This window comes from Aquarana catesbeiana, linkage group LG02 (genome assembly GCF_042186555.1).
Source record: "Aquarana catesbeiana isolate 2022-GZ linkage group LG02, ASM4218655v1, whole genome shotgun sequence".
Taxonomy (NCBI): domain Eukaryota; kingdom Metazoa; phylum Chordata; class Amphibia; order Anura; family Ranidae; genus Aquarana; species Aquarana catesbeiana.
In genome coordinates, this window is record NC_133325.1 from 353,565,384 (window position 1) to 353,578,408 (window position 13,025).

Below are 13,025 nucleotides of genomic sequence, written 5' to 3' on the forward strand. Positions count from 1 at the left end.
AGTGATCCTTTAAAGCAAATATAGCCAGCGCACTGTGGATCTTGCAAATTGCATCCTAAAGTTTATTTTAGCGATCACATCATATCAAAGAATTGCTATGTTTTGAGTCACATGCCTGATGATCACATAACTGATGAACTACTGCTTAGCCCTGAAACATCACAATTGTTTGCTGTGATAAGATTGCACAGTGAGGGAAACAAGTATTTGATCCCCTGCTGTTTTTGAAAGTTTGCCAGTCTCCAGACCTTAATCCCATAAAAAATATGTGTAGGAAGCTGAAGGTTCGAGTTACCAAACCTCAGCCTCAAACCTTAATGACTTGGAAAAGGTTTCTGCAAAGAGGGATGGTACAAAATCTCTCCTGAGATATATGCAAACCTGGTGGCCAACTACAAGAAACGTCTGACCTCTGTGATTGCTAGCAAGGGTTTTGCCACCAAGTACGAAGTTATGTTTTGGGTCAAATACTTATTTCACTCATTAACCGCTTGCTGCGAAGGGGTCAAATACTTATTTCACTCATTAACCGCTTGCTGATCGTCCGCCACAGTTATACTGAGGCAGAATGGCACAGGCAGGCGAATCGGCGTCATGGTACGTTGGTACCATAGACGGCCACTGGACACGCCCCCTGCTCACCCACGGAGCATATGCGAGTGCCTCGATCCCCGACAGGCTCCCATGATCGCTCGGGGTACACGGAGAACCGGAAGCTGTGTGTGTAAACACACAGTTTCCGGTTCTCTGAGGGGAGAACTGACAGATCCTCTGTTAGTTTCCCTGCACAGTCCACATCCCCTTCAGTTAGAACACTTCCTAGGACACACATTAACCCCTTCACTGCCCCCTAGTGTTAACCCCTTCACTGCCGGTGACATTTTTACAGTAATCAATGCATTTTTAATCGCACTGATCGCTGTATTAATGCCAATGGTCCCAAAAATGTGTCAAAATTGTCCGTGTCCGCCATAATGTCGCAGTCACGATAAAAATCGCTGATCGCCGCCATTACTAGTAAAAAAAAAAAATTATTTATAAAAATGCCATAAAACTATCTCCTAATTTGTAGACGCTATAACTTTTGCACAAGAAAATCAATATACGCTTTACCAAAAATATGTAGAAGAATACGTATCGGCCTAAACTGAGGAAAAACTGCAAAAATAAAATATGAGTTGTGGCATTAGTAGTAATGCCCAGTACTCAAACAGCTGCAACTACAATATGATGCACAAAGCTGACTTTGCTGAAAAATAAGAACATCGCCATTGCAGACAAGCTTTACTTAACACAGCAAAGTTTAGCCAAGACATACACAAAGGTACCTCAGAGAAGAGCTATTTACTGACAATTTCATTTTGACATTCAAATACCTAGTACATCATTAGGGAAAATAAAGAGGAAATTCACTTCTTTAAAACAATAGATTTCATGACTCTTTACAACACCAGATAGCTAGGATATCAGTTTCCTCTTTGCCACACAATCCAAGTCTCTTGGTTGGTCCTCTGTGCTAGAGGGATTGATGCAGGTGCCCTTTTTACTCTTTTATTTAAATTACCCTAATCAGAATGACTGTATACAGACCATAGGGCCCTAGTTAGCTGCCACGTAACTTTTATTTACTATTATAGGTATAGTGAGCCTCATGCTGTATGTGCATTGCTACTGTTCTTCACATGTGAACTTCAGATTAAGCTATTCTTGTGCAACATGATAATATAGTTTTAACACCAATTTTCAACATTGCATCTATTAAACAATAAGTAATGCAAACTGTCAGCAGAAAAAAATACTGCAAACACACTGGCACTCAATAATCAAAATTTACATTTAGCAGAGGTTAAAATATATATATATTTCAATGTCCTACTTACACTATATTACCAAAAGTATTGGGACACCTACCTTTACACGCACATGAACTTTAATGGCATCCCAGGCCGTAGGGTTCAATATTGAGTTGACCCACCTTTTGCAGCTATAACAGCTTCAACTCTTTTGGGAAGGCTGTCCACAAGGTTTAGGAGTGTGTCTATGGGAATTTTTGACCATTCTTCCAGAAGCACATTGAGGTCAGGCACTGTTGTGTATGAGAAGGCCTGGCAAACAGTCTCCACTCTAATTCAAACTCGCTCATCCATGTCTTTATGGACCTTGCTTTGTGCACTGGTCCAAATCATTTGGTGGAGGTGGATTATGGTGTGGTGTTGTTTTTCAGGGGTTAGACTTGGCCCCTTAGTTCCAGTGAAGGGAACTCTTAAAGCATCAGCATACCAAGACATTTTGGACAATTTTATGCTCTCAACTTTGTGGGAACAGCTTGGGGATGGCCCCTTCCTGTTTCAACATGACTGAGCACCAGTGCACAAACAAGGTCCATAAAGACACGGATGAGCGAGTTTGGGGTGGAGAAACTTGACCTCAACCCAATAGGACACCTTTGGGATGAATTAGAGCGGAGGCTGCTAACCAGACCTTCTCGTCCACATCAGTGCCTGACCTCACAAATGTGATTTTGGAAGAGTGGTCAAACATTCCCATAGACACACTCCTAAACCTTGTGGACAGCCTTCTCAGAATAGTTGAAGCTGTTATAGCTGCAAAGGGTCGGCCAACTATATTGAACCCCACAGAATAAAACTGGGATGCCCTTAATTTATGTGTGCATAAAGGCAGGCGCCCCAATACTTTTGGTAATATAGTGTATGTTAAAAAGAAAAACTCAGGGTTTCTTGCATTTCTGTAGCAATTGGACTTAAAATGATAATAGACCTGAAGTAAAAAAAAAAATGTTTGCAAGGAAAAATGTCTGTGCTCTCCACAGAACATCTCAGCTGCTATTTTTAAATAGCAGGTTGGGAAAATAAAAACTATAATCTGATTCACTGCAAAAGACAGCTCATACTTCTATCTTCTAGATACTTTCTTCGCATGACGTATACTGCTTTGCTGTGATAAAATGATCCACTTTGGTGAGTTTTGGTAAGAACAGTCCTTCACTCTTTCAGATTCCGATTCAGTACTGACTGGATAGCAGAGTCAAGTCCTCTGTGCAGAAGAAAAGGCTGACTGCACTGTACAGTAGAAGCAGATGTAATTCAACAGATACAGTTAGTGATATGGTAATATGAAAAGTGAGATAGGTGTTAGACAAGAAAAGGTTATAAAGATGACATAGTTATAAGGTGATAAATAGGAGACAGCAGATTACATGAATATACTTCCATAAAATACAATGGTAGAAATGAGAATACCTCAAAGTGAGATGGCAACCAACCACCTGAAACGTTTCAATGGTATCCATTTGTAAATGCCGTTGCAATCAAGGGCCCCTAAAAGTGTACAATTGTTGAGTTTTGTCAGTGCCCTAGTCAAAAGTACAGTCCTATGCAGTTCATCTAAATATTGTAGGGCTGGCATGAATGTGCATTTTTCATACATATTGCTACTGATCCACAGAGTCAATTTATTAACTTTATACTCTGCACAGCACAGCTGTACCAATGGTGCATGTGGTAAGGAAAATGAACATCTCCATGGGTTTAGACAATACAGTTAGGCAACCAGTAGCTGCTGCTGCGAGTTTTAACACAACAGCTGGGAAGCCACGGATTGCTTAGCATGTCTTAAAAAAAAAAACAAATGTATGAACTACAAGTAAAAAACCCACTAAAAACAGCTGCCAATCTTCCCTCATCTGTGCATTGTAATGGCCTTGCAAAGAAATATTAGCAGAGTGAAACTGCAAGCTGAAGAATATGCTTTCATCTGAGCAGCCCAGAGGTCACTAGTCAAGGCTTTTCCAGTAGGTGAGGTATAAAATGAGACAAGTTTGGAGGGGTGAGAGAGGGTAATTTACCTTAGTACTGCTGTTAGCTGAATGGTAATGCTTCCCATTTGATAGTACAAGCCAACTAGATGAGATTTTCAAGGTTACTATGGTGACATGATAATCGGAAGAGGCATTTGACCAGGTTCAAAGGGTTAGTGATTGAACTGACACTGTACAAGAAAATGCAGCAACTACTAAGACAGAAAAACTGTATGAAGGTTCCACAAAAAGGATATAAAACACAGTCAAGTATATTTTTCCTATTTTAAAAGTGTGCTCATACCCATAAAAATAAAAGGCTGGTAAAACTCTAGTCACTGTTCAGTGGAGGATTAGTTTGTCTGCGTGGCGTTTGTGTTCACTGTTAAATAAAACACTTTAAATAGGCCCACACAGGCTTATAATTACTGCACTAAGTACAAATATGGTAAATCTCTGATGCAATATTAGAAATGGTTAATTTGTATGAGGTGATTATATTGTGCATATGAAGCAGTTATAAATTTATGCATGTACTAATATAAAAAGTGGGCCAGGTGTGTTATGGGACCACAGAGAAGTCAGTTGCATTTATTTTTTTAAGAGTATAAAACAGAGGGATCACGGAATGGGATAGAGTTATAGGGGGACACCCAAAGGACATGTCCTTCAAAGCTTTGCAGTGTTCAATCACCTGAAGAAAGCAGTCTATAACCCAGGGTCTATTGCTATCACAGCTTTGTCCTGTTCTGTACAATTAAGATAGCTGAATTTAAAATATTTAAAAGAGAAGTGTGGGAATTTTCTTTTAAAGAATTATACTTACCTAGGTGGATGGAGCATTAGTCAACTGCAGCATCTGTCCCCCCGCTGGCTCTAAGACTGAGAACTGAGTGATCAAAGATCGCTGATAGCTCTGTTGTCAGTCACCGCTGTCTGTTCTGTCCCCCCCCCCCGCACTCACTGGAGCACTAAGCTGTTGAGGGGACGGGAGCAACTTGCTCAGGCTCTCAGTGGCTGGCTAAGAGGCTGAGGCAGGTGCCAGTCCAGACATCTGGGTGGATGGGCGCAATCCTTCCCGAGCCCGGATCGACTTTGTGACCTCAGCCGAAATCAGACTTCAGCCCACTGTCTGCTGAAAACGGGTCATATGAGTGCAGATTGAACTACACTCCTGTGATCCACAGGAGAAGTACAGCCAAACAAGCTTTGGCTGTATTTCTCCTTTAACATGCAGTAAGAGATGTTCTTACATGAAATTTAGCATATGGCAGTTCAAATGGAAAATTCGTATTAAATAGTTTCACTGATGTTAATCTGTTTGGACTTCAAAATGTGCACAAGCAAACAGAATGCATTCTTCATGAAAATGACTACTGAAAACTAACATCTGAAAGGTCACTATAGATTACTATATCTTGTAAATAACTGTATTTTGTAATGCTATAATGCATAAGTCTCCCAAGTCAGGCCAACAGAGACATGCCAAGTCAGGTCAAAAGAGACATCCCAAGTCAGGCCAAAAGAGACATCCCAAGTCAGGCCAACAGAGACATCCCAAGTCAGGCCAACAGAGACATCTGCTTCCCTTATTCTCAAATTTCACCTGTAGTAAAATCAATGTTGAGAGAATTTGTACTTCTTTAAGGTAGGCCCATACATTATGTGATTCACTTAATTCCACCATAAACACAATCACAGTTGATGGGGGAATCCCTCCCACAGCACTATTGTGTTCTGCTGGTGGGAAGCCTTCCCTGACGGCAGAACACAACGATCACTGCCAGCAGCTATAGCCACCGGCAGTGATCGTATGCAAAAATTAGACAGGCTGGTTGTACTGAAATCAATTGATGGATTGGCTTCTGAACAACCAGCCTGCCCATAGATGGATCAAATCTTGTCCGGTACCTGCTGAACCAAAAGAGATTTGATCCATCTATGGCCGGCTAAAGTGCTAAAATGATGACATGAGGGATTAACGAATCATTTCTATTAAACAAAGCAAAGAGAAAGGACCCTTTCTGTAAAATGCAAAAGAACATATATATGGGGTTATTTTACCAAAAAAGACACTGTTACAGGTATGTTTCCTTACCCTGTACAGTCTGTTTGATCTGGCGTCTGTGAATAACTATGTAACTTCATCATAATTGGAAAATGTTTAAATACTGATTCTCAGACTACAGTGTCTGATCGTCTGGTGATGCTAAAATACCTGATTGACTGAGAATAATGAGACATGTCTCAAAAGAAACTGGAAAGTTAACCATTAAATAGAAATATATTTTAAGGTTTCATTTATGAAATTTTAGCCTGCAATTTTAATGGGTATGTTTTCGAGTCAAAAGTCAATTGGAATAAAACCAAAATATCTAAAACAAATAATTGTAAAATAAAAGCTATCTATAAATGATCGATTCCTATTCACCAAATGTACGCTAACGTTTTAGTAAAGGAAATAGTGATCCTGAATCACTGCTTGACAATAGGTCCAAAGGGTGGATGACATATTTAAGGGTGTCTCTAAGGGGTCCTGAAGAACTAAGAGGTAAAGTAATAATAATAAAAAACATAAAACATAACTAAAAGTAAGGGCATTGAAAAGTGGCATTAAAACCAAAATTAAAATTTGAATATATTGCAGCTTGCCAATCATTAGATGTGGTGGTTGGATTTATTTGTTCTTTTTTAGGTTTTTTCCCCTCTCTTTTCACCTGGTGATCCTGCCAGTAACACACCTCCTGCATTAGAATGTCCCCACTCAGGTTGAAGGAGCACAGGGTGCACAGCGGACAGTAGCATTGTCAGTGTGGGGAGGGTAGTGTTATATGTACTAGCAGATTTAAATACGCTAGCAAATTGAAGCCAAACTCCAGCTAACACATTATAAGTAGTTACAGCAACAGTTCTTTTCCTTTTGGGGTAAGGGTTTTACATAAATAAATACAAGCTGATCACTGTAAACAGCCCTGCCAGTGGTAAATAGTTTGTCTAATCCCTGTAACTGATATATCTTCAAGAGAGCTTGTTCTTTTGAAAAACAACAGACTTACTCGCCAAATCACCAGGTGAACATAGAAGAAAACAAGCCTAAAAAAGAAAATGAACGCATCTATCACACCTAAGAATTTCTAAGCTGCAATATAATAAAATGTTTAGTTTACTACTATTTGAACCGTAAAATATGCATTAATACACACATTTTTATGTACATAGTACTATGTCAATCCCAAATAAAATGCGTTTTATTTGAAAAGGTTTATCAGCACCAACCCCCCAACCATCATGCAATTTCACAAATCAGCATATCTGCCACTAATAATAATTGTCTCATGGGTGTTATGACTGGCAGCCTAGGGTAATTAAATGCACATCCATGCCACCATACAGCGTACAGAAACACTTTGCAGTCTGAAACAAAATACATGCAAACTGGAGTTTAATGCAAGTTAAGTTTCTAACTGGATTTATACATCAATGTGGCACAGCAGAACAACATTTTTTCATTGGCTGAAAAATAGGTTAGTATTTCAATTTAAGCCTTGCAAAAATAAACAGTCACAACTTAAAATTATTAGTTAAACAGTAGATCTAAACATGCACGGACATTCTGCAGATCCTTTGACTAGAATTCAGTGCTCTGCTCGAAAAATAGGAAGGAGCACTTTCTATATAAAAATAAAGCTTCAGAAGTGCATCTTCCTTTTTTTATTGGAGTGTCTTAGCAGCAGAGAATTAGACTCTCAAAACGCTAAAATACACAGAACGATTGCACTACACAGGTACACAAATATACAAAACCGGGTGTGTTATTACCTGATATTTTCATCATTCTGCGGTTTCCCGAGTTATTGTGTTATAAATTTTTAACAATATAAAAAGAAATGCACAAAGCCAAGGTTGTGCTTTGAAAGCATGATATTATGTTACTGTAACTTACTTTATTATTAAAGTGTGCTCTAAAACAAGTATTCCCATACAAAGAGAGGACAAGTTGTCTTATTGAAGTAAAATGTATTATAAAACTGTTTTGTTAGTTTGAACTCTTGCACAATAATTTCTCATTAGTTTAACTCGATTAGCAATTTGCAGAGCAGACTAGACTTTTAGCAGTTACAGTATGCATAATACATAACGGACAATGCCTGGATAAAAGCAAAATATCAAGGTAGGCCTTTCTTTATTTCCCAGACCTTGACAACACTTTAACATTATAAGACCTTTCAGGGTATAAGTATATCCATATCTCCTTCATTGCTAATTAGAGTGGCAATAAAATGTTAAGCACCATGGTTTAAGACTGAATGCTGGGTAAAAGATGGTCCCTGAGACCTTAATGTATAAATGAAAACCAGCCATTACTTTCTATTGCTTTCATATTACTAAGTACATTTAAGGCAGTGAAGTGTGCTGGTGTGAAACAAGTCTATTAGAAATCTCGGGGATAGATAAAAAACAATAAGGCTTTGTGCCAATAGGTTAAGTGAAATCCATAATGATAACAAGAGTTAACAGAGCACATTTATATGAAGCAGGGGTTAAAAATCGAATCTATTATTGTCTTTATTTAAAAAGGAAGTTAAGCATATTTGAATTCAGAAACTTTATCTTTAAGGTACCTACTTCTAAAAAAGTCTATCCACATACCACATAATTATGCTTGGTATCATAGTGAGAATCAGCTACCTACAGTGGGGACGGAAAGTATTCAGACCCCCTTAAATTTTTCACTCTTTGTTATATTGCAGCCATTTGCTAAAATCATTTAAGTTCATTTTTTTCCTCGTTAATGTACACACAGCACCCCATTTTGACAGAAAACACAGAATTGTTGACATTTTTGCAGATTTATTAAAAAAGAAAAACTGAAATATCACATGGTCTTAAGTATTCAGACCCTTTGCTCAGTGTTCAGTAGAAGCACCCTTTTGATCTAATACAGCCATGAGTCTTTTTGGGAAAGATGCAACAAGTTTTTCACACCTGGATTTGGGGATCCTCTGCCATTCCTCCTTGCAGATCCTCTCCAGTTCTGTCAGGTTGGATGGTAAACGTTGGTGGACAGCCATTTTTAGGCCTCTCCAGAGATGCTCAATTGGGTTTAAGTCAGGGCTCTGGCTGGGCCATTCAAGAATAGTCACGGAGTTGTTGTGAAGCCACTCCTTCGTTATTTTAGCTGTGTGCTTAGGGTCATTGTCTTGTTGGAAGGTAAACCTTTGGCCAATTCTGGGGTCCTGAGCACTCTGGAGAAGGTTTTTTTCAGGATATCCCTGTACTTGGCCGCATATATCTTTCCCTCGATTGCAACCAGTCGTCCTGTCCCTGCAGCTGAAAAACACCCCCACAGCATGATGCTGCCACCACCATGCTTCACTGTTGGGACTGCATTGGACAGGTGATGAGCAGGGCCTGGTTTTCTCCACACATACCGCTTAGAATTAAGGCCTAAAAGTTCTATCTTGGTCTCATCAGACCAAAGAATCTTATTTCTCACCATGTTGGAGTCCTTCAGGTGTTTTTTTAGCAAAATCCATGCGGGCTTTCATGTGTCTTGTACTGAGGAGAGGCTTCCGTTGGGCCACTCTGCCATAAAGCCCAGACTGGTGGAGGGCTGCAGTGATGGTTGACTTTCTACAACTTTCTCCCATCTCCTGACTGCATCTCTGGAGCTCAGCCACAGTGATCTTTGGGTTCTTCTTTACCTCTCTCACCAAGGCTCTTCTCCCCTGATAGCTCAGTTTGACCAGATGGCCAGCTCGAGGAAGGGTTCTGGTCATCCCAAACATTTTCCATTTAAGGATTATGGAGGCCACTGTGCTTTTAGGAACCTTAAGTGCAGCAGAATTTTTTTTTGTAACCTTGACCAGATCTGTGCTTTGCCACAATTCTGTCTCTGAGCTCTTCAGGCAGTTCCTTGACCTCATGATTCTCATTTGCTCTGACATGCACTGTGAGCTGTAAGGTCTTATATAGACAGGTGTGTGGCTTTCCTAATCAAGTCCAATCAGTATAATCAAACACAGCTGGACTCAAATGAAGGTGTAGAACCATCTCAAGGATGATCAGAAGAAATGGACAGTACCTGAGTTAAATATATGAGTGTCACAGCAAAGGGTCTGAATACTTAGGACCATGTGATATTTCAGTTTTTCTTTTTTAATAAATCTGCAAAAATGTCAACAATTCTGTGTTTTTCTGTCAATATGGGCTGCTGTATGTACATTAATGAGGAAAAAAAAATGAACTTAAACGATTTTAGCAAATGGCTGCAATATAACAAAGAGTGAAAAATTTAAGAGGGTCTGAATACTTTCCGTCCCCACTGTATCTTGAATCTGATAACAAAATATGTGTTATCTGTACTACTAATGAAGAAAATACCAAACTAAAAACAAAATACCAATTAAACAAATACTCACAAATGTAACTGCCACTTTCGAGCACTAGGCATGCACTTTCTGATCAGGCTGACTGGGACTACAAGAAAGCTAAACTGTTCTGATGAGAAGATGGAGAGTAAGGCTTCATGTACACTGCTGCAGGTAAATGGACATTTAGGAGCAGTTGGGCATTTTTTTTCAAATGCTCCTGAATTCTCCTCTGTTATCTTATCAGTACATTTACACAGGGTCGTTTATAGTTGTTTCTAGGCAGTTGAGCTTAGAGGCCTTTTTTGGAAAGCAAAAAAATGAGTTCAGACGCTGAGCTTAGAGGCATTTCAAGCGCCAAATGTTTCTCAACGCGGTAACACGCGTTTAGCTGCGTTTAATTTACAGGCGTTTTTCATTTTTCGCTATTTTGAAAAAAAATATTTTTTTTTCAAACGCTTCTAAACGCAAACGCGGCACAAAAACGCAGCTAAACGCGGATGTAAACGCGGATGTAAACGCGGCAAAATGGACGTTTTAAATGTGGGTTACTATCTGACAAGTTAAATCGTTCAGGAGAGGTTGTAAAAACGTCCCATGTACATTAGGCTTAACACTACTGATTTCTGTCTCTTTCCTGGATTTCTCACCTTCCATGCCACAACTTTGGCCCATCATCATGACGGACAGACGTTTTAACCAACAGCAAGAAACAGAAGGAACAGCCAGAGCCAGCAGCTATGCAAAGTGGTCTCTGTTGCTTCACTAGGGCACATTGTGATAAAACAGAAAGTGGAGGTGTTGCTACTTTTTAATGACCCATTAACACTATTGGTGGTAGTACATGAGTTGACATGTGCAAGCATGCCTCAGTGCATTGTGGTGCCATTCGATTTTAATGGCATCATGCTCTAAAGGGAATGTACATGTGCCGCAGAACACCACAATGTACAGTAATTCACTACAATGTGTTGTCGGTGCTCTGTTTTGCAAAAATGGCGCATGTCTGATTTTTTTGGCAGCCAATTTGAATGGGTTGCCCTGGGGCAATGCACATTAGCACCTGCCTTAACACAGCACACTAGGACTCCAAAATTTAAATGCACCATAAGTGTCCATCTATATATACACTGCCAAAAATGTACTTAAAACAAAACTGAATGCATTTCATTGTCTCATTTAATTGTATTTTGGATAGAGTAAGGGATGGCTATAAGCTTTTTTTTGCCATCTGTGTCCCAATGCAAGGTCATCGCTTCCTGTCCCATAGCCAAAATAGGAAGCTAGAGGAAATCCCTGTGGATTTAGGAAAATTTCCTGGCAATCACCAGAACTAGTGCCCCCCCATTGAAAGATTTCCTCTATATCCCTGTTCTGGTGACCACTCATTTTAGATTTTCTTTCACTTTCAATGATAATGGTCACCTGGGCACATAGAGTCAATCTCCTTAACAGGCAGACAGACAGCAATAAAAACCTGACAGATATTCTTGCTCTCGAGAAAAAAAAGTTTTGCCTTCAGTTATACTTTAAAGCAGGTATCTCCAAACTACAGCCCTCCAGCTGTTGTGGAACTATGCGCCCCATGAAGAATTGTAAAACTCTAACATTCACAGATATGACTAGGCATGATCGGATTTGTAGTTCCTGAACAACTAGAGGGTTATAGTTTGGAAAGTCCTGCTTTAAAGGAATTAATGGATTAACAACAGTGCCATTGCAAAGTATCTCTCGCTATCTGATTTTCTCTGATATTGCACATTTTGGACACGGAATGTTTATAACAATTTTTTAAACAGATGTCATATATTCAATTAAATAAATGGTGTCAATATCAACTTTGTTTTTAAATGTAATGTCCCCCTTTTAAATGATTGCATAACCTCTACCTGAAATGATTGTATCCAAATGCTTCCTATTATGTGGTATCACTTTCACACTTCTGTGGAGGAATTTTAGCACATGTTTCCTTACCGGTTGTGGTCCTTGGTAGTAACAGTTGATGACCAAAAAGGTGACCAAGCAAAGCACCACACTGAAGGTAAACATGGAGTCAAATAAAAGCAGGCAGATTGGGGAAGGCAGGTAACCATGTAGAAATTAAAAGTAGGCAGTAGACAGGCAGCAGTAACAAGGATCTATGCTCAGATATAATTACATGCAATGGGAGATCAGGATACCAGATGACTAACTGAGTTATGCCAAGTTTAACCCAGAAATAACAAGATGAAAAAGGCACTTTTGCACAGATACTATGTCAGTGTTCTGACCCAGATTAAACTCTAGAACTTATATGACATCAAATGTTTGTGGTAGCATTTCCACATCACAGTGTTAGATATCTGACACCAGATGATGTATGCTCACACTCTGGGAGAGTACACCTGCCTGCACAAAAAAAAAAGAATACTTTTTTAAGATAGGTTTAAGCCTGATTGACAAGAATGTCCAAGGCTTCAATTTTTTGAATTACATTTCTCTCTCTGTCCTGCTGCACAGTGCAACTATGCTTTACTTTTAGCAAAGATACAAAGCAGCATTAGTAGTTATTTTAGTTATGGCAAGTCATTCAAGGCCTAGAGCAGAAAACCAACACAGCAGCACCACTATAATAGACTATTGGTGTTTTTACTCAGAAATGCTTGTGCTTGCTTTACACCAGACATGGTGGAGCCATGTTCTCTTCTGTCTATAGAAAAGTCTCCCAGAAGAAAATCCAGGCATTTCCTGGCAAACAAGAGTAGAGGGTTTACATTTTACTTAGCAGTGGTTTTAGCCTTTATACTCACTAAGGAATTAAATTTTGCCCAGTGATTGTGGATTTTTTTTGCTTGGAA

At 39.3% G+C, this 13,025-nt stretch overlaps 1 protein-coding gene across 7 annotated transcripts in view; it reads right to left on the reverse strand.

Moving 5' to 3' along the window:
- The window catches only part of MSI2 (musashi RNA binding protein 2), a 928,554-nt gene that overhangs the window by 34,219 nt on the left and 881,310 nt on the right, over window positions 1-13,025 (reverse strand). For 6 of the 7 annotated variants that reach the window (XM_073614998.1, XM_073614994.1, XM_073614993.1 and 3 more), the window contains one exon: window positions 3,261-3,338. The exons of the other annotated variant lie outside the window; for it this stretch is intronic. In XM_073614998.1, coding sequence (XP_073471099.1) covers window positions 3,297-3,338 — 42 coding nt within the window. In that variant the 3' untranslated portion in view covers window positions 3,261-3,296. The remainder of the gene's footprint in view (window positions 1-3,260; window positions 3,339-13,025) is intronic. 7 annotated transcript variants of the gene reach the window in all.